Source organism: Arvicola amphibius, chromosome 5, assembly GCF_903992535.2.
Source record: "Arvicola amphibius chromosome 5, mArvAmp1.2, whole genome shotgun sequence".
Lineage (NCBI taxonomy): Eukaryota > Metazoa > Chordata > Mammalia > Rodentia > Cricetidae > Arvicola > Arvicola amphibius.
In genome coordinates, this window is record NC_052051.1 from 113,555,408 (window position 1) to 113,578,673 (window position 23,266).

General features: G+C 41.9%; 1 protein-coding gene across 1 annotated transcript in view; it reads right to left on the reverse strand.

Moving 5' to 3' along the window:
* Pfdn1 (prefoldin subunit 1) overlaps positions 1 to 21,543 on the reverse strand; it is a 47,812-nt gene extending 26,269 nt beyond the window's left edge. Inside the window, exons 1-2 of the mRNA XM_038330880.1 lie at positions 21,438 to 21,543; positions 17,902 to 18,068 (exon numbers count right to left, since the gene is read on the reverse strand). Of these exons, the coding sequence (XP_038186808.1) occupies positions 17,902 to 18,068; positions 21,438 to 21,470 (200 nt within the window). The 5' untranslated portion in view covers positions 21,471 to 21,543. The remainder of the gene's footprint in view (positions 1 to 17,901; positions 18,069 to 21,437) is intronic.
* Between the last annotated feature and the right edge of the window lie 1,723 nt (positions 21,544 to 23,266).

Sequence of the window (23,266 nt, forward strand, 5' to 3'; positions counted from 1 at the left end):
CTTCCATCTTTTCGAGTTTTTTGCAGCAGCCGTAACTCATGACCTTTCAAAGTCACAATCAAGTACTGTGCTAGGATCAATGCCTTAGTGTCTATATGAGCTCCGCACACAGGGCACTGTGTAAGCCCTAGTATCTTTTATTATCATTCCCAGAGTGTGTAATACCTCTGAAAAGCTCAAAGTGCACAGACAGAAAGCTTCAACTTTTTCCATTTCACAGTCAGGCACATTATTTACCAGTGCTGAGGGCTCAGATACGGGGAAGCTTTACACATTAACAGAGTCCGTTCTGCGGCGTTACGCTCATAATTCTTGCTTCAGGAAAAAGAAGAACAAACCATTTCACTGCTTCAAGAAGAGAGCTGAATGAAGTATTTCTCTTCTACTGGAACCACGGAAAAACTCCAAGTACTCAAACCACTTTCAGGACGGTCTAACTAGGCTAAAACAGATTTCAAGGAACAACTGCAGCTACTTAAGAGCACAGTTTCACCTCTTTGCACCTAAGGATTCAGCAGCAAGGAACTAAACATTATCTTTTTAACAAAAAAGTCAACAAATTAAGGTAATAACCACTTGTAATTTTCTCTGCCAACTTTGAAGCAACATCACTGTGCCTAGGCGGGACCTCACCGAGAAGCTCTGTTATCACGGAGAGTGGACAAGTGGAAGGAGTCCACCAGGGCAACTAGAGCCCTGGCCCCCGGAAAAATGTCTTCTCCGTCATGAACAGACCTGACCGTACATATTAATACAATCCCATGAACTCTTTATCATGTCACTAATTGTTAAACTTTACCCATGATGTCAATTGCCCATATATATTTTTATAGATTTATCTGACTTTTATGTGTATGAACATTTTGCCTGTGTGTATCTGTGTACACTACATGTGTGCCTGGCATCCATGAGGTCAAAAGAGGACATCGGATGCCTCAGAACTGGAGTTAAAAACAGTAGTGAGCTACCTACCACCTGGTGCTGGGAAATGAACCAGGGTCCTCTGTAGGAGCAACAGGTGCTCTTAATGGCTGAGCCACCTCTCCAGCCCAGCCCCTAGTTCAGCTATCTTAACTATGATTGTTTATTATCTCCTGGAAATATTGCTCACACTCATTTAAAAACATGATTAACTGTAGGTCTTTCCCTATGGAACCCATGACTTCTAAACGTTCTTGCTGAGTCAGGAGACACGTGCTGTTCCAGGTAGGACTGTGCGCACTGGAAGGGTTGGCTTTCACTTCAGAGTCGGGCGATGCTGTTCAGGAAGAGCTGCTCGGACCTGCACGGGTCTTAGTGACAGGACATGAAGAGCATCTCACAAGGAATGCCCAGGAGCTGTCAACTCTGCCATTCATGCACCATTTTGCTAATCAAAGTCATTTAGGCAGGAAAGTAATTTTCAAGGTAAAATACACATTTTCTAACAGCACTGGTTGCCTACCAGTAGTATTCTCAAATGATAGGTCTGGGAATTTTTCAAGGCTAAGATTAGAGGTCACTACTTTATGTGGCCTTTAAAAAGAAAGTTATCTGAACAGATACTAAATCCCTTGAGCAGAAAATAAAGTCACTAGAAAGCAAGAAGAGTAAACAACAGAACACGTTGTCCATGGCCACACACACCTAAGGTCACTACACTAGCCAGGCCAACTGCACAGGCCAGACTACTACTGCGAGCTCAAAACATCTCAGCCATCCAGATATTAAACAAGAGGAGAATTTTATAAGCCCAAATGTTTACCAAAAAGGGCTGTTACATACAAAATTCAACACAAAATATATGGAAAGTTGTTTGCGTCTCAATTCAGAAAGTGGCACAGATACAGCTACTAGAAAGACCATCAAAAAGCTAAGGTTTCTGAAAAGTCCTTAGGAGATAATTTATCTATGATCTAAGGGGCAGTGAATAATTTAGAGATGATGTATCTTATTATCAAAATGTATCTTATTATCACAAGTATTAAACATACAGCTTCTAAAAGAGAATTTCACAAAGATCCTGCCTAATTGTTTCCATAAACAAATAGATAATAAAGATTCTGGAGTTGAGGCTGGATGGTGGCGCACACCTTAAACCCAGCACTCAGGAGGCAGAATCAGGTGAATTTCTGTGAGATTAAGGCCAGCCTGGTCTACAGAGTGAATTCCAGGATAGCCAGGGCTACACAGAGAAATCCTGTCCAAAAAAAAAAAAAAAACAAGATTCTGGAGTCGAAATGTACCGAAAAGAAAAAAGGAAAGAATTCTGTGACAAATGAGGGGAGCTGGTGTGCAGGTGACAGCTGGGGTCACATGACCTGGAGTAGAGCCACTGCTCTGCAAAGGATCTGATGTCAATGTCCTGTGTGACCTGTTGCATTAACTCCTCATTTATGTGCAGTCACATCACCTGGATAACATACTTCCCTGACTCCTCCCCCTCTGAGGACACCACAGGCTGTGATCCAGATCATACTACAGGGCTGACAAGTGAGGTTCCTTTTGTTTGTTTGTTTGTTTGTTTGTTTGAGTCAGGGTTTCTCTGTGTATCTCTAGCTGTTCTGTAACTTGTTCTGTCGACCAGGCTGGCCTTGAACTCAAAAACATCCACTGCCTTTGCTCAATATATATATTAAAGGCATGCGCCAAGTGCATGCCTTTAATCTCAGAACTTGGCAGGCAGAGGTAGGGCAGAGGTAGGCAGATCTCTGTAAACTTGAGGCTAGTCTGGTCTACACAGTAAATTCCAGGACAGTCAGAACTATATAGTGAGACCCTCTCTCAAAACAAGCAAACAAATAAAAAAGAATATAGACCCAGGAGCTGGAGCAATGAATGGCTCAGTGGCTCAAAGAACTGGCTGCTCTTCTAGAGGACCCGGGTTTGATTTATAGCATCCACATGATGAGTCACAACCACCTATAACTCCAGTTTCAGGGATCTGAAGCCCTCTTCCAAACTGAGAGCACCAGACATGCATGTGTGCACATACAAACATGCAGGCAAAACACTCAAACATATAAAATAAGATCACACATGCGCGCGCGCGCACGCGCGCGCACACACACACACAAGGCCTGGAGAGATGGCTCAGTCATGAAGACAGCATACCATTCTTGCAAAAGACCTGAGTTTGACTCTCAGCACCCATGTGAGACAGCTCACTACACCTGTCAAGTCCAGCTCCAAGAGCAGCACTGCTGGCCTGTGACCCATGTGTACACCTTCCTCCTCAGAGCACACAAACACAAAATTTAAAGTAATAAAAATTAATCTAAGCTGGGCTGTGGTGGTGCATGCCTTTAATCCCAGCATTTGGGAGGCAGAACCAGGCAGCTCTAAAGTTCAAGCCAGCCTGGTCTACAGAGAGAGTTCCCAGAACAGTAAGGGCTACACAGAGAAACCCTGTCTCAAAAAAAACACACAAACAACAATAAAAATTCGATCTTTAAAAAAAAGAAAGAAAGAAAAGCCTGTGGGGAGCGAGTGTGCCTCTGTGTGAACAAGCATTCATGGCATGAGCACAGCCATGTCAAGGATGTCAATGCCTTAGATTCATCGGAGGGCAAGGTTTCCACTGGTCCAAATACAAATGCTGAGAAATGGCTGGCCAACCTTTAGGTAAAAACAGTATGTGCAAAAATTGCCAACCTCAACTTCCTCCTCCTGGATGGCTGCATGGTCAACCCCACACCACTCCCCTACAGAGACCAAGGTCAGAGAGTCCACCTCCTCTTCCTTCACGGTGTACATAATAAACACACTTAGTACCCAGCTGTGGAATCAGGCCCACACAGTCCCAGCTTGACGTTACTTGTGCCTGTCTTTCTTAATCTCCCTTTGCTCCCACTCAGGTTTCCAGCACCCAGTCACATGGGCCATGGCATTAACCATAGCTAGCTTTCTCAAAGTAGTCAACAACTACAGATCCCCAATATGCTGAGCTCAAAACTTAACATACAGTCGCTCCTAGTTAGACAGTTCAAGCTAATCTAATGCTAAGGAAAGGCAAATGAAATGCACTCTAGAGGCCGGCAAGATGGCTCAGGGGATAAAGCAATTGCTGTGGGAGCCTGAGGGCCTGAGCTGGGAGAGAAACAAATCTACAAAGTTGTCTTTTCACTTGCACACTCATGCCATGGCAGGCACACATACCGTACATCTCACACACTCTCTCTCTCTTAAAAAAATAAAATATAAAAAGATTACCATAGGGGCTGGAAAGATGGCTCAGCAGTTAAGTGTACCTGCTGTTCTTCTACTGAGCAGAGTAACATTCCCAGCACCCACAATGGCTAACAACCACCTACAATAAGGTCCAGGAGATACAACTCCCTCTTCTGGCCTAAGCAGGTCCCGAACACACGTGGCATACACATACATAAATTTAAATAAAAACAAAAACAATCAACCTTTTATTGATGACAAGTAAGAAAAAAATCATTAATAAAACACACACACAAAAAAGTCCTCAGGTTATCTCATGTAGTTAGACTTAGGAGATCATGAACTTGCACTTCTAAAACAAACAGACCACCACTCTAAACCACCATGCTAGGACACTCAGAGTCCCAGCCAGTTTCAAAAATGAAAACTCACACACACACACACCAAAAAAAAAAAAAAAAAAAAAAAAAAAAAAAAAGAACAAAGTATAAACTACTGCAAACCAAAGATAATGACAGTCTCAAGGGCAGCCAGAAAAATGACACATTATATTCAGAGATAAGAATTATAACATAAACTATGCAAGAAGACAATGGTATGACATTTTTTTCAGAGTATAAAAACAGTATTAACCAGCATTATAAACAAGGTGAAAATATATTTCAGAAATAAAAGAGAAATTCAAACAAAAGCTGAGAATATTTATCCTGGCAAATATGTGTCATAAGGAATGCTACAAACAGTTTTTCCACCAAAAGAAGTGCCAAGCCTGGGGACAGAGCTATGGGGCAGAGTGCTTGCCCTGTCTGGCATGTGCAAGACCCTGAGCTCAATCTCCAACACTTGGAAGGGAAAAGGCAAGAGGATTATGTTTGAGGACAGCCTAGCTACGCAGAGAGTTCCAGGCAAACCCTGGCTACACTTACCCTGTCTCAAAAACACACGAACTACACTTATCCATAACCAACTAATTCTCAAAGGCACCAAAAATATACATCGAAGAAAAGCCAGCCTACCCGATAAATGGTGCTGGGAAAACTGGAAATACAAACGCAATAGATCAAACTTGATTTCTATCTCTTACTGCATCAAAGATCTAGAGGAATCACAGGCCCAAAAATCTTAAACTACTGGAGGTAAACAGAGGAAATTATTCAAGGCATTATTACAATTTGGGTGTCCTGGTGGTGGTGACTCTTACCTGTAATCCCTGCACTTGAACATTCTGATACAGGAATGACTGCTATAAATTTAAAGCCAGGATTTACTAGGATACCTAGTAAATTCCAACCTGGGTGGTGATTAATGGGACATCCTGTCTCACATAAATAAAAGATAAAGAGACAGAATGACTTTCTAGACAGGACCCTACCAAAGACTTGGGAAACAAGATGTTATTTCAAGACACTAATAATCATCTGCACAACAAAGAAAATAACTAATAGTGAAGAACCAATCTACAGAGGGAGAAAAAACATTTTCAACTGTCAAGTGAAAGAATCAACACCCAGACTACATAGAGAACCGAGAAAACATGCATGGAGCACTGGAGCTAGGGGTACAGCTCCTGATACGTATGAGACACTGGGTCCAATCACCATCATCCCATAAACCAGGTTTGGGGCCTATAATCCCAACACTCGGGTAGTGGAGGCAGGGGGATCTGAAGTTCAAGGTCATCCTCTACTACAAAGAGAGTTAGGGCCCGCAAGATGGTGAGCAGGAGGAAAATACCTGTGGCCGAGACTGACAATCTGGGTTCAATCCTGGTGCGCACTTAGTGGAATGAGAAAAGCAACTCCCATAAGTTATCCTTTGATCTCCATATATTTGCATGTCCCTAACCCTGACACACACACACACGCACACACACACACACACGCACACACACACCACGGGGGTAAATAAACCACAGCACTCTAGATGCATTTCACAGCCTCACAGCCCCTTTCCTACACTCTTTCCACTGTCTCTTCCACAAAGGCGGAACTAAGTTCTACAGAGGATGGTATAAATGTCTTATTTAGGCATAAATAAGGTGAAATAATATATAATGAAATCTTTCAAAGCTCACAGGTGATTTTGAAAGCTCCCCAAACAAATTATATCTAAAGAAACAGATGTGCCAATTTCCCTAATCCAATCACTGCATATTGCATGTTTGTATTTAAGTGTCACTAATAAGTTGGGTGTGGCACACACCTTTAATTCCAGCAGACAGATCTCTGTGCGTTCAAGGTCAGCCTGGTCGACATAGGGACTACATGGTAGTCCAGACCAGCCGAAGACTACACAGTAAAATCTGTCTAATGAAAAGGCTTATACTATAGTTATCTGACTTACATTTTTGACTGCTCAGTTGAAAAGAATGCTACAGAAGCTGGAGAGATGGCTCAGTGGTTAAAAGCACTTGTTCTTGCAGAGAACCTGGGTCCAATTCCCAGTACTCACATGGTGGCTCGCAAGCATCACAACTCCAGTTAGAGACCCATCACCCTCTTCTGCCCTCCATGGGCACCAGTCACGCACACAGCGCTCAAACATACCTGTGAGCAGAATGTCCACACACATAAAATAAAGTGATGAGTAAATATTTTTAAAAAGTGCTTAAGGAAAATAAGGCTAAAGCAGGCAGTGGTGGTACAGACCTTTAATCCCAGCATTCAGGAGGCAGAAGCTGACTGATCTCTGTGAGTTTGAGGCCAGCCTGGTCTACAGAGTTACTGGAGAACCAAGGTTACAAAGAGAAACCCTGTCTCTAAAAAACAAAAACAAAAAACAAAAACCTCCAAAAAAAAAAAAAAAAAAAAGAAAGAAAGAAAGCACAGCTATATAATGGTAAGATGGAGCCCACACAGTAGGCAAGTGTTATGATCCACTTATATGCAGTAGTTTAGACTGGAGTGGTATTAAGAACAGCTCAGATTATGGGCTAAATTCAGAAAACCAATAGTATTTGCTACTGGGCTGACTATAAGATCAAATAAAAAGGTAACTCTCCAAAGATTTGGAAGCACTGAAAGGATGGAAAAGTCATTTGCTAAAATGGGAAAGACTGAGCAACATGGCTTATTCACGAGCAAGAATTTTATGTTGGCCAAGCTAACTCTGAGATACATATGAGACCACCAAAAGAGAGGTACAGCAGACAGGTGGATAAGCAAGCTCAGCATTCAGGGAGGCAGACTAAGTTAAAGATAAAAATGTGGGCCTTTTCAGTATACAAGAAGACATTTGGAGGCTGGGGATATAGCTGAGTCATGAGGGGCCTGCCTGGTATGCAAAAAGTCCTGGGTTCAAACTCCCAAACCACAAACCAGTTATGGTAGTGCACGCCTAGGAACCCAGCACTTAGGATAGAGAGGCAAGAGAATCTTAAGTCCAAAGTCGGGCTGGAGACATGCATGGTTGGTAAAGCGCATGCTCTGCAAGCACAAGGACCTGAGTTCAGATCCGCAGCACTCAAGTAAAAGGCCAGGCTGTGGTGCACACCTTGTACCCCTAGGGCTGGAGAGACAGAGGCAGGAGGCTCCCGGAACTAACTGACCAACTAATCTTGCTGAACTGATCAATTTTAGGTTCAGTAAATCTTGTCTTGAAAAAAAAGGGGGGCTAGAGAGATGGTTCTCACGTGGTTAGGAGCATTTGCTGCTCTTTCAGAGAACCCACATCTTCACATACAGGCACACATGAACATGTACACTCAGAGACACACACAAAAGGTGCTTCAAGGTCATTCTCAGCTATACAGTAAATTCAAGGTCAGCCTGGGCTACATATGATACTCTGTCTCCAAAGAGAGAAGGAGAGGTAATTCCAGTAAGACTATTAAATATAAAAGAAAAAAAATCGACGCAGTAAGCCCAAAGTCAATCTAATGTTTACAGATGTGAAAGAAAAGCAGATGGTATGACTGAGAAGGAATGCACAGCTGGACTCCGTCCTGCAGGGGTGGTGGTGGAGGGAGGTGAGACTCAGCACTCACTGCAGGGGCGTGAGCACTCACCTCACGGCTCCTGAGGACCCCGGCCACCTACAAACATTCTGTGTTCTAGATAAGCAGCGAACACTGCAAGGTTCAGTTTGTACTAATTTAAAAACATTGTCTATTTTTAAGTCAAAACCATTGCCCCTGAAATGGAAGCTGTAGTACGTTAATCTATTTTAAAACAGGTGTTTATTTTAGGTTACTATCTGGCATTCTAAGTATTCTGGTAAACAATCACCTCTGATGCTGACCACTTTTATTCTGGCCTTGTCAAGCCTCAGACGCTGAAGTAAGTAGTGAAAAAGCCGACTTCTTTTGTTTAAGACGTGATCTTTATTTCACTGGGAGGTTAAAATACTGGAAAAGGTATAATCAAGGATAATAAAAAAGTTAATCTTCTATGAGTACTGATAGACATATACAGAAAGAAAATTGATAAAAGAGCAGAAAGTCATAAAAAGCTTTTTTAATAATTTATTTAACTCCATTTCATGTGTATTGGTGTGAAGGTATAAGACTCCATGGAACTGAAGTACAGACAGGTGTAAGCTGCCAGGTGGGTCCTGGGAATTGAACCTGGGTCATCTGGAAGAGCAGCCAGTGCTCTTAACAGGTAAGCCATCACTTCAGTCCCCTATAAAAAGTTATTTTTGACACATGTCAAAAGTCAGTCAGAAACACACATACAGGATGCCTATTGGAAGCCGTTTGGCAATCCTAGTTCTTGGGAATCTGTATCAGGAAAGTCAACGTTAGTTTGAGACTAGCCTGATCTACATGGTGAATTCCTCCAAGCCAGACTAGGCTAAAGTGTGAGAACATGTCTCAAAATGAAGCAAAACAAAACAAAAAATAGGATGCACACTGCCGTCCAAATCTTTTACTCTCAGCCAACATAAAAAGATGGGCAGACAGCAGTCATGAGATCTTACCTATTTAGAAATAGATTTTTAATACTAGGCTCTAGATGCCTGAAAGTTTTGATATCAGAATAATTTAAGTCCTCTTTTGAGCCAAAAGGATAATGTCTTCCAAACACCTGATCCATTTCAAGGTAATGGATATGCCTCAAAACAAGGATGGCTCAGCAGTAAGGGAGTCTGCCACCAAGTCTGGACACCTGACTTCAAGGCCCAGAACCTAGGTGACGGAAGGAGAGAAGTGACTCCCTCATGTTGTTCTGACTGCCACATGTGTTCCCATATACAAGAGATTAATTAATTAAAATCATTAACTTTAAAAAGAGACAGGGGCTGGAAAGATGGACCAGTGGTTTAGAGTGCTTGCTGCACCTTCGATGAACCCAAGTTCAGTTCCCAGAACCCACACGAGGCAGCTCACAACCACCTGCAACTGCAGGGAACACAACATGTTCTGGCACACGTGTGCACGCGCACACACACAATTTTTTTTAACAAGAGAGGTAATAAAAATTCCTGACCAAGATGGATCTAGAAAACATTATATTGAGTGAGGTAACTCAGACTCCCAAAAGACAACAAATATCTTATGTACTCACTCATGAGTGGCTTTTAGACATAAAGAAAAAAAAAGCAGCCTACAATTCACAACCCCAGAGAACCTAGACAACAAAGAGGACCCTAAGAGAGAGAGACATACGTGGATCTAATCTACACGGGAAGTAGAAAAAGAATACTAACAAATCATTAGTCTCACAGTCTGGGTCAGTTCTTTCCTTCTGGGAGTGACTGAACCGGCTCTAGTACTTGACAGAGCACTGCAGCCATCTCTTTCAGATCAGACTGCAAGCTGCTCCTAAATTTGTCACCATGACATAAGCGGCAGTTAAAATCAGAAAATTCTTTAGTACACTTAAAATGGACTGTTTTCTTCTCAAGTCAGTCGGCTGGAGCACAGATCCCCAGTGACAAAGCAACACGGGTCGCTGCGAGTGTTTGTGGTGGTGTTAGATTCCTGTTTGCCATCAGCTTAGTTAGACAAACCGGGGCATTGTGCCCTTGAGTACCTGCAAAGGCAGACTGTTTAATCCTTTCTGTGGAAAAACAGCAACAAAACAAACAAACAAATCATGTATCAGGTCTTTTTTCAAAAAAGCTGTTTCTAATTATTTTATGTGCAGGCATGTTTTGTCTCCATGTATGGCTATGTACCATATGTGGCCCGGAGCTCATGGAGGACAGAAGAGGATACCAGATCCCCTGCAATTACAGATGGTTGTGAGCCACCACATAAGTGCTGGGAATTGACCCTGGTCCTCTGGAAGAACAGCAGCCAGTGCTCCCAAGCACTGAGTCATTATCTCTCCAGCCCCTAGGTCAGGTCTGTAGGTGTCAGGAATTGTAGATGCTAAACAGCAGAATGAATGGATTAGATTCTTAAAAAAATCAAAACCAAAAAAACTTAAAGCCTAAAAATAAGTAATGCCATAACAAGGATACATTAAATAAATATTCATTTTAGCATGTTTCAGATTAAGAGACTATCTCAGATAAGAGACTTCTTTTTTTGACAACTGACTCTAATGACACAACATTTTCTAAGTTAATTTCCTGTTTCCAGTGAGAATGTTTACACTCTGGAGAACTTGGGAGGGAAGACAGGAAGAAATTATTAAAGGCCTCTTCTGCAGAAGAACATGACTGTGAGTCTTACGCAAATGCCTGCTGAGCGCTGCAGCCTAAAAACAATGACGTCACTGCACACAGCAGAGAACAAGTCATCATGAGCATCAAGTTTTAAATCATTGGCAACTTAAGAAAATTAAGATTACTCAAAGGTCGCCTCTCTCCAGAGATGTGCCCATCTGGGTTCTATACATATTCGACATCAACAAAACTGAAGTCATTTTTCCCAAACACACAACAGGAAAGCTGTTTCTCTTTCCCTCAGAACTGACTCTAAATGGCTCTGTATAAAAGCCCGAGAAGGGCGAGTCCGTGTTCTGTTAGGAAAAGCAGCTGAGCAGCAAGAACCTCTCTTAAAAATAAAAATGTTTTACACAAAAAGATAAAAAGCAAAAATATCACCTCTGAAAATCATCTTTGCATTGCTTTCTAAACCCTAAAATACAGGTCAATCCCTCGGGGGAGAATATAAAAGGAAGTTACACAACTGTATTTACAATAGGGCTCTCCTGCCAGTGGTAATCTACACATTTCCCCATCTGTACTCAGCATCAAGTACCTGAATGTGAGCCTGGAAAGACAGCTCTTCCAGGGGCCCTGAGTTCGATTCCCAGCACTCACATGGAGGCTCACAACTGGCTATAACCGTGGATCCAGGGGATCTGATGCACTCTTCTCTTGTGGAGGTGTACGTGCAGACAAAATACATAAATAAACAAATCTTAAAAAGTAATAATAAACAAATATCTTAACCTGGTTCTGGTGAGAGCAACAGCATAGCTTGTGTTTACTGTACCACAACAGCAGAATGAACAATGCCAACAATGTTTACTGTGAGATACTTTTTAATTTTTATTTCCTTATCTCCTGGAAATAAAATATTACTTTCTTAAATTTTAAACTTACCTCATTTAAACTGGAAGATAAACTCAATACAGATACATGAAATTATAAAAGGGCTGCAAATCTGAGATGGCACAACTATTATCTATTAATATTTAACATAAGTAAACTATTCTACCTTTACCAGATGTCACAAGTGAAATTACAAGTCAACTGTCACATGAAAGAGTAAGACAACAGCACGAACAACACTACAATTTTAGACAACGGGCAAATCGACCAAGCTGCAATGAAGATTTACATTTCTTTACCCTAATGAGCTGAAAATCTGCTTGGACGCATTTTACGAAGTATCTCCTGGCGATCAAGAGTGCACCTACTATTTCACTTCCTACTTAAGCAGCATTGAACTTGCGTTTATTCTTCTAGATCTTTCAACCAACAAAGATCAACCGTAAAATTACTTCAACAAGTAGAAATAGCCACACTCCCCAACAGCAACCTCTGCATTGCTAGACGCTTATCCAGCTGGTGGATTTATACCATTGTTCATTCTTAGTTCCTAAATGTAAAAAATACCCACAGAACGGTAGCATACCTCTAAATTGGTCTAAATATGGCACCAAGTTATTTTTAGCCAGCTTCAAGCTTTAAAAAGGGACTTATCATTCTTTTCAAAGGCTAATCTACTCAAGTTGCTCCCATGTTAAAAAAAAAAAAAAAGATAAATAAAAGGCCAATTTATCTGTTTTGAAAATTAGAAATGTTATTTATGCACTGGTCAACAGTATGTTAGGCTAGTCCTCACATCAAACCATGGTCAGAACTGTGCCTATTGTTTATAAATATACAGTCTTTTCAAACACTAGCACGGCTAAGTGTTATTTGTGCATACTTAATATAATTCTTATCAAAACATTAAGATTATTTTTAAAAACTCACCTGAGCCTATACTAAGTAAAAAAGAAAACTCACATTAGAAATTGTTTCTTATTTGTAAAAAAGATACAATAAATATTCAGATCCCTTTTATTTGAAATCTGGATTCCTCCTTGCACACTAGGAAGATGCGGAGACAAACCCTTGCAGATCTCCAGACAGACCGTCCCACAGTTGTGACTTTCATCACACTTCTCAAAGCAGCACGGTGAGGTCAGCTCACAAACAGCTTAAGCAGCAGAACTAGGAATCGGTGGTAGTAGTATCAGGCTACATAACAGCCTCTCCAAAGAATATGAAGTAAGAGAACGAAAATGTGCTGGCACCGTCCCAAAAGACGGACAGCTACAGCTTCGAGCGATGAGGTTCGGAGCTTACAGTGGAGAGAATTCCTCTTCCCTGACCCTGCAGCTTGACTTTCCTGACTTTAACCCCAAAATAGCCACATAGAAGTTACTGAATACTGTCAACCATCTCTCTAAATATAAGCTGAAGGGCATGTGGGATTGCAAAGATCTGTTTAAATACACACATACCCTGAAAAGGAAACTCTGTCTTCCATCGATGTGAAGATGAAGAAAGTCAGACACAATTATACTATATAGAACAGCCTTTGTTACCCAAGAATTGTGCCTACAGCATAATTCTGAAGGTTTAGGGATTTCTTTGTTGTCAGTTTTGACACACTGAAACTGCCTGGCAATGAAAATTAGTCAACTTTCTCAAAAGAAGTAATCCTAGCAGATTAATCAAGGCAGATCAAGCAATTTTGCTAAGAAACAATTCCTTTGCCTTTAGTCATAGTTACTTTGTTTGTTTGTCGGTTCTGAGTCGGTCTCACTGGAGTAACCAGGCGAGCCTAGAACTCCCTCTGTCTCCCAGACTGCACGAGAAACTCAATCCTCCTGCTCAGCCTCCCAAGTACTGGGATTTAAGGTATTTACCACCACACATGGCTTTACATATTACTTTTTATAATCTCATCTTGACCAAATCATACATTAAAATAGGATTATAAACCCTAATTCTTGACCCTCTCACACTTTCTAAGCATAAAGAATCAAGAAACTAGGCATAGCAGCTCAGGCCTGTAATCCTAGCACTTAGGAGGTAGACGCAAGAGGATCAGGAGTTCAAGACCACTCTCACTACACAGAGTTTAAGGCCAACCTGGGCTATCTGAGATCCTACATCAAAATAAACAAAAATGACTCAAAAAATCCTAGGCTGAAAAACAGTCAATTTTAATTCAAATCAATATATATTTATTTAACATGTATTTTGCACCAAACATTATTCAGAGAATGGAGAAGCCAAAGGTAATCTATGTACATGGTTTTAAGAGAGTTGATCTCATTGGGGAAATCATATGACACACCCAATGTGTTCTACTAAGAGTCAAAACAAAAACCTTGGTGTTGCTGATGAAAGAGTGGGTAAATCCAGACACATTTCGAAGACATCGCAGGATCTGAGCTGTATTCAAGCTCTTTTCACAAAGGAAAGAAGAATACGAAAGCCAAAACAGAATGGGCAAAGCTTTTCAAAAAAAAAAAAAAAAAAAAAAAAGGGACAAAAACATGACATATGGAAGAAAAAACCAAAACACCCATATAACAAGGGTAAAAATGCCTGGTACACGTGCCAGTGCTCTCCTACCCTCACCCCATGACGGACATCAGCAAACAATCAGAGCATACTTTTTTTTTTTTTTTAAATCAGAGCATACTTAAAAACCACACAAAGTCTCAAAATCCTTCTAAACAGATAACACAAAAAAGCAGGGCCATGAGACGAAATGCCTAGGACTTGAGGCTAGATGGGCCAATTAAAAACAGGATATATGGCCATGAATGTGAGGCTAACAAGTTAGACTTTCTCCCACAGTAACAGAAGATAAATAAAGGTTCTGCGAGGAAAGATCGATTCTGGCACTGTGAGGAACAGATGTGAGCAGACAGGAGAGCAGAAAGGACAAGCAATACTGTACGATTAGCTCTCCCATAATCGCACTCTTGGGAGCGGAGGGTAGGTGATAGGAGCTCAACATGATCGAGGCTACAACAATAAATTCAGGCTAGCCTGGGCTACAAGAGACCCTATCTCAACAACAACAAAAAACTTGAGAATGTAGATCAGTGATATAGCACCTGTCTAGCAGGTATGAGCCCACAGTTCAATACACTGCACTATAAAAAAATCAAACAAACAAAAAATAGTAATTGTGGGTCAAAAGAAAAGTAGAAAAAAACCTATGGCTGGCTCAAAAAAAAAAAAAAAAAAAACACCCAGAGTTTTAGATTCTAAAATTATTTAAAAATAAAAATGGGGGTAAGCCCATGTAATTACAATTCTCAAGTAGCATTCAAAAGGAAGGTAAAGGATTAAAGAAATGAAAAACAATGTTAGGCTCAAGATTGCTCAAGACCATAAATTCTGAAGTAGGTATTCCAGGGTTGGCATCAGGAAAGAGAACATCCTCATGACCAGACTGGCACTCAGCAAGTCTCTCCTGCTCTGAGGCACCAATACGCTGGCCACAGCAGATACGGTTACCTCACACGCCCTACGTGCCTCGCAACACAAGGCAGACTCACGCTGCATGAAGTGCAGAACGCCAAGATGCTCATTTTAAAACCAAGGCTCATCCAAAACTCTAAAATCGCGCATTTCTCTTAAGAAACATAGTTCATATGAAATAATACCATTCTATCATTAACTACTTATACACAAGCCTTACACTCTATTACCCTCTGCATGAAATATAACCTATCGGTAGAATTTTGGACAGAATGAAAAAAAAGTAACTCCTACCACCTATGCAGAACGTTTACTAAATGACATTATTCTAATTAGATACAAAACTTCAGGACTGAGGATGCAGCTTAGTGGCTAAGGACTTGTCTGACATGAATAAAGCCCTAGTTTTGATTCTCTTTTTTCATTTTATTTATTTTTATTCTGCTCTACATTTTTCTCTGCTCCCCTTCCTGTCTCTAACCTCCCCTTCAACCCTCTCCCAAGGTCCCAATTTACTCAAGAGATCTTGCCTTTTCTACTTCCCACCTAGTTTTGATTCTTAAAATCAAACATAAAAATTAAAATTTAAAACTTTTTTAATTGAAAACATTAATTTCAGTGCAGCACATCCCAATCATCCTAGCCCTTGGAAGATACAAGTTCAGAAACTAGCAGGAAGCTAGCCTCAGCTACATGAAGCCCTGTCTCAAGAAAGAATAAAATGCTGGGCACTCAGGAGGCAGGGGCAGATGGTTCCCTGTGAGTTCAAGGCCAGTTTGGTGTACATAGTGCGTTCCAGGCCAGTCAGAACTCCATAGTTCCCTAGAGAGACTATTAAAAAAATAATAATAATAAAATCTTTGGCTGCTATAAACAAAGGCTAAAGTAATAATGTGAAATCCAAGGATACTAACAGGCTAGCATTACTGTTAAGACCTAAGGATGTTCAAATTGAGGGATAAAATTACCCTCCAGTGAATGCCAACAATGTATTTTACACTACACAGACACACAATCAAGGGTTCTATTTTGCTCTCATTCTTTTCTGTACCATTAACAACCTCACAGACTGGAGCCAACACTGAACACCTGTAATCTCAGCACATGGTGGATGGAGGCAGGAGGACCAGTTCAGTCATCCTCCACCTGTAATCTCAGCACGTGGTGGATGGAGGCCAGAGGACCAGTTCAGTCATCCTCCACCTGTAATCTCAGCATGTGGTGGATGGAGGCCAGAGGACCAGTTCAGTCATCCTCCACTTGTAATCTCAGCATGTGGTGGATGGAGGCCAGAGAACCAGTTCAGTCATCCTCCACCTGTAATCTCAGCATGTGGTGGATGGAGGCCAGAGGACCAGTTCAGTCATCCTCCACCTGTAATCTCAGCATGTGGTGGATGGAAGCCAGAGGACCAGTTCAGTCATCCTCCACCTGTAATCTCAGCATGTGGTGGATGGAGGCAAGAGGACCAATTCAGTCATTCTCCACTACACAATTAATAGAGTGAGACTTTCTCAAAAATAAAGACTTTCTCAAAAATAAAAACAAACAAACAAAAAACAACACAAAAGGGACTCGCACTCTCTTACAATAAGACAAAATGAAAAATATGAACATAAAAGAAAATGCATGTGGTTCATTTGAAAAAGCAAATCCCAAATTTATCATCACTTCTCTCTTAGCAGAAAGAATGAATTTGTCACGGGAAGGGTCACCTTGTCATGATGTCATTCTAAAGTCATTACAGAATTTTACACATGTTATGCTTGCTTCCAGTCAATCACAAAGAAGTCATCCTGAGACGAAGGTCAGATTCCATTCTAAAGATCTCCAAACTTAAAGGAAAGGTCCATAAGAACATAACATCAATGCAGACACAGAAACCCCTCCTCCCAGTTTAAAAAAAAATCAGTTCTTCCCCTTTAGCTAACTGTAATGGAATGTGGCCCATACACAAGGGTTTTCCCACTCTTCATTTTCTCAGAAATATAAAGCAGACTTAATCTTTCTTATAAGGAGAATGTTTGTGACAGAAAAAAATTGTAGCATACAGGGAAGGAATGTTGTATACTTAATAAATAAATCTTTAAAAAAAAAAGGGCTGGAGAGATGGCTCGGAGGTTAAGAGCACTGACTGCTCTTCCAAAGGTCCTGAGTTCAATTCCCAGCAACCATATGGTGGCTCACAACCATCTGTAATGAGATCTGGTGTTCTCTTCTGGTGTTCAAGCATACAGGGAAGGAATGTTGTATACATAATAAATAAATAAATCTTTAAAAAAAAAGAAAATAATTGTAACATAGTGGTTAATTATATTAATAAGCCTTTTCCCTCCTCATTAACCCACTCGAATTCTCAGGAGTGCTTTTCCTTTCTCAGTAAATCCTATTTCCTCTCATTAATTTTTTTTAAATACACAGTTGATAATTAGTACAAAGGGGGCACCTGCACTCACTTGCACAGACCAACACACAGACACACCATACATACATAATTAATAAAGCATTTTTAAAAGGAGAGGGGGTGGAGTGATGGTGCAGTGGTTAAGAGTCCTAGCTGCTCATGCAGATGGCCCAAGTTCAGTTCCCAGCATCCACATCAGGAGACTCACAAACACCTACAACTCCAGTTCCTAGGGAACCCAAAGCCTCCATGGGCATGGGAGGCAGACAGGAGGTCTCTGTGAGTCCGAGGCCAGCCCGGTCTACACACAGCGTGAGATCCAGGATGGCCAGGAATATGCAGAGAAACCGTGTCTTTAAAAAGAAAATAAAAAAAAGAAAGCTTTCATTAACCCAAGTTTTAAAATAAATAATTCCACCACTTAATTCACACGACAGCTGTGTCTCACTTACATTCTCCCGACGCCTTCATACATGTTAGTCTCATCCACCAGCGTCATGATTTCTGTGTCCGTGAGGTGCGCGTGCTTTTTCGCTCTGTTTAGCTGTTCGATCTGTATGTCTGCAAGCTTCACCTTCTGCTGAGTGTCAATGACTTTGGCTTGAAGCTCTGTGAAGGCCTAAGGAAGACAAGACCCTGATTTAGAAAGGAAACATTTAAGTCAAAGCCAGATTTATTAAAACAGAACACACTAACCAAAGTTGTCAAACTTACCAAATAAGCACAAATGAGAGTCAACAGAATTCTAATACCATGCTAAATTCTAAAGGTACCCTATTCAGATGATGTGATCAAATGAACAAGCAAAAGTCCATTAAATAACAACCATATTTCAAATAACTAAAGAGTAATAAAAGGAATAAATAAAATACTCAGGGGATAAAGCTCAGAGATCCAAAGCAAGAACTGTAAAAGGAGCAGTTCACTACACCTATATTATACACCTAGAATTCAAAACACTTCACATTTCAAAACCCTGGCTGGAGACTCGGAGCTGGTGTCTCACGCCTGTAACACTATAGCTGGGAGGCGGAAGCAGAGGATCGGGAGCAGTGAGGACTCAGACACAAGATACTCAAGGCAACTGGGCTATAAGACACCTTGGCCCAAAAAAGAATTTTTTTTAGGGCCAGTGAGATTGGCTCTGCAGATAAAGGCACTTGACATCAAGTCTGAGGACCTAAATTTGATCCCTGGGAGCTACATGGTAAGAGAGAACTGACTCCCTCAAGCTGTCCCCTGACCTCCACGTGTGCACTCTGGGGCACACCGTATCAGCACTCACCCTTGAGCACATACACACACACACACACACACACACACAAGTTTTTAAAAAAATAAGAGAGATACATAGATGGGTGGATAGATACGTGGATGGATAGGTAGACACACAGACTGACAGAAAGAAATAGTCAGGTAGGTAGACAGACAGAGGTCCATGAGATGGCTCAGCAGGTAAGGTTCCTACTACCAAGCCTAATAACCTGAGTTCCATCTCTGGAACCTGAACCCACATGATAAAAGGAGAAAACAAGCTCCCCAAAATTATATTCTGATCTCCTCACACTCTGACCACACACTAGCATCATGACATGTGTGTACCCACACTCACACACATCTGAGATTTACATGCCAGGGATAGAGGTGCACACTTTTAATCCAAGCACTAAGGGGGAAGAGGCAGGAGGATCTCGTGATTTCAAGACCAGCCTGGTCGACACAGTGAGATCTAGCTAGTCAGGGCTACATGGTGAGTTCCTGTCTCAAAAAGGAAAAAGAAAAAAATAAATAAAAATAAAAGGGCTGCAGTTTACAGCATGAGAGAATGCTGTGTAAGATAAGTTTACAAGTTTCAAGTCAAGAATGGCAAAGAGCAAGACGCACATACTTAGCATCCCTAGAACAATAACAAATGGCTTCTTTTATTAGCAACAACAGCTATTTCAGCTGTCCTATTGCTTGAACAGAGGTTAACCAGAGGCAGCTACTTAATATGCTACTGGGAGCTCGGGAAACAGTCAGTTGACTTAAGGTTCACTCCGCATGACCCACAAAGAAAGTTGAGCTTGGGATTGGAGGGATGGCTCAAGGGCTAAGAGCATAAGATGTTCCTACAGAGGACCTGGGTTTGGTTCCTAGTACCCACACAGCAGCTCACAACCACCTGTAACTACAGTTTCAGGGGGATCCAAGGCCCAAGGGAGCTGTACACATATGGTAAACAGACATTCATGTAAGCAAGATGCCCACATACATAAAAATACAGCTTGTTGAATGTTATGTTAGGCATGGAGGCAGAGGGAAAAAAAAGGGGGATCCTTGAAGCTCATTAGCTAGACAATCTAGTCAAAGAGGCAATCCCTACGTCCCAGTGAGTGACCTTATCTCAGAATAAAAGATGAACAGTCCTTGCCTTGAATGCGGGAAGCCCTGAGTGTATTTGCTGCATGCCAGCTACATAGCCAAGTTTCAGGTCAGCCTGGACTACTTGAGACCCCGTCTTTAAGGGAAAACATAAAAAAAACAAAAGCAGAATCTGGGTCAGTGAGAAGGCTCATCTTGCCTAAAAGGCCTGATGACCAGAGTTCAATCCCCAGGGACCATCTGAACCACCTCCCAAAAGTTGTTCTCTCACCTCCCCTAAGCAACTTGAAGATGTCTCTGTCTCTGTCCCTCTCTCTCCTGATCAAAATGCTATGATAATACCAAATTCTAAACTCGATTTTTGAAATGAATTTATTATTGTGTGTTTGAGTATGGGCCGGCGTGCTGCAGTATGCCTCTGAGCCATTGCAGGACAACCTTGAGTTCCTCTCTCCTTTCACCATGGGTTTCAGGGACAGAACTTAACAGGCAAAAGCCTTCACCCACTGACCCATCTTGCTGCCTGGGGTTCAATCTTTTAGGACTTTTCCTGCCAGTGACCCTAGCACACATCTGTTACCCTAATATTCAGGAGGTAGCGGCACTAAAGAAATTAGGGGTACAGGGTCAGACTAAACAAAACAAACAAATCACATACCAAAAAAACACTAGAAGGTTACCTTTCTAGAAAAGTAGATTTAAACTGAATGAATTCTAGGGAGCTTTCTAATTATTGCCAAATTTCCACAAAGGAAGCACAGTCGGGGTTCTTAGTAGTGTTAGGGTCCTAAGACTTTTAAGTGGCAAAAATGTTTCCAATTAACAACCGGCATTTGACTAGAGACTGTAATTCCAGAAGAGGCTGAGGCAGGAAGACCGCCTGGAGTTCAAGGCCAACCTGGATACACAGTAAGTAACAGGCCAATCTAGGACACACTGAGATACCGTTTCTTTAAAAAAAAAAAAAAAAGCAAAATAACAACAAAAATAATTTGTAAGCAAGGATAGAACAACAACAACAACAAAAATCCAATTCCTCTGACCGCACTATTGGAAAACTTTACTGTATTGGGGGAGGGGGAAGTTCTTTAAAAAGGAGAAGGGCCCTGGAGGATTAAGGCCTTGACGAGAACATCGATATAAGAGTGTCTGGTTTTCTGAAGTGTAAAAACAAGGGCCTTCCAAGGGGTGGTAAAGAATAAGTGTCCTAAAAGCAAAGGCTGAACTAGTAGTTTTTCAAATCAAGTGAGGAGACCGAATTATAGAAGGTGCCTCGGCTCCAGCAAGCACTTTGAAGGGCATGTGTGGGAGACGCTGTCTTTAGTTCTTGCTTTTAAATTGGATCCCTGACGGCTCCGATCGCTGAGCGATGACTCTGGAGTTCAGGACATGAAGACACACAGCAGCCCACTCACCCAGCTGCCCTAAGCAGCTCCTGCCAGCCAGAGCCCCCGGGGACCCCGGCCGGCCGAAGAGGAGCGACCCCGTCTCAGGACTCCCGGAAGCCAGCCCCCGCCCCTACAGTCTCTGTGCTTCGGCGAGACTCCGGGCCCCTTTCTCTTCTTGTCCCCACTCGCCTCATCATTCAAACAGACGGCTCTGTCTGCTCAAAAGCCCCCGTTACCTTCTTCAACTCCAGATCCACGGGGGCCGCCATATTGGAGCACTCTGTGCGCCTGCGTTAGCTGCAAGCCGGAAAGGGATAGAGGAAGGGCGCTTTCAGGTTTAATTGAGAGGCTTTCTTCTGCGCCTGCGCATAAATCAAACCCTACCCCAGACTTCTCACAATGTACTGTCTACTCCACTCCATCACTCGGTCATGAGACAAGTGGCTCTAAACATTGGGAATTCCGATAAAATTTGATAAGCGTGTAACCGCTCAGGTGTGGCTCTTAGTTACCTTCCACACGCAATTAGGCAAACATCTTCGTTTGGGCTGCAGAATTGAAACAGGTGTGTTCATACCCATCAAGCACAGCCCTTCAGGTAATCCCTGTGCTGTCAGGAATGTATAAAGCCCCCAGCTTCCTATCACTGGAAGGTGCGATTAGAATATTCAGCAAAAAAGAACTTAATTCTGCTAAAGCCTCCTCAAAGATCTTCCAACCACAGCGCTTTTCAAAACAAGCCGCATTTGATAGTTGAAATCAGATTCCTGGCTGGAGATGCAGTTCAATTGGCAGAGTACTTGCCCTGCACACGTGAAAGAACGGGATTGATTGATCCACAGCCCCGCATAAAATAGGTGTGATGGTGAATGCCTGTGATCCAAATGCTAGATGGGTGGAGGCAGGAGGATCAGAAAAGTTCAAGATCCGATCAGCAAGGTGCACAGGGAATAAAAGTGCTTGCCCCCAAGCCTGCCTACATGAATTCAATCCCAAGAACCCAAGTGGTGCAGAGAACTGACTTGCACAAGTTATCCTCTGACTTCCATGTTTGTACCCCTGCACGGGCTTATGCACACACATATACAATAAATAAATGCAATTTTTAAAAATTTTGTTATTTACTTTATTGAGCTATACATTTTTCTCTGTGCCTCTCCCTTCCTCTCCCCTCCCCTTCTACCCTTTCACATGGTCCCCATGCTCCCAATTCACTCAGGAGATCTTGTCTTTTTCTACTTCCCATGTAGGTTAGATGCATGTATGTCTCTCTTTAGGTCCTCTCTGCTATGTAGGTTCTCTGGGATTGTGAATTGTAGGCTTGTTTTCTTTGCTTTATGCCTAAAAACCACTTATGAGTGAATACATATGATATTTGTCTTTCTGGGTCTGAGTTACCCCACTCAATATGATGTTTTTCTAGATCCATCCATTTGCCTGCAAATTTCAAGATGCCATTATTTTTTTCTGCTGTGTAGTACTCCATTGTGTAAATGGACCACATTTTCCTTATCCATTCTTCGGTCGAGAGGCATTTAGGTTGTTTCCAACAAATGCAAATTTTAAATTAAAATTAGGAACTGGAGAGATGGGCCCCTCTTCCAGAGGACCAGAGCTTGACTCTCAGCACAGCGTCAGAAGACTGACAATTAGCTTATCTCCAGTTCCAGGGGAATCCAACACTAGACTCTGCAGGCACCTGTGCTTATATGCTCTCTCTTTCTCTCTCTCTCTCTCTCTCTCTCTCTCTCTCACACACACACACACACACACACACGAATACATAATTTAAAATAATAATAAGAACTCTTTTTTAAAATTAAAAGAGTTCTGAGTTCCTCAGAAGCATAGAGAGTTGGGGATCAGCTTGGGCTGCGTGAGACTTGTCTCAAAAAGCAAACACTGAAAAATGAAAAAAATGGCAGATGAGGGTCAAGCATGCTAGCCTATGCCTGTGATCCCAGGAAACTGAGGCAGAAGGATCACCATGAATTTAAAGGCAGTCTGCTCATGATTCCAGGCCAGTGTAAGCTGGAACACCATGCCAGGAAAGAGAAAGGGGCAA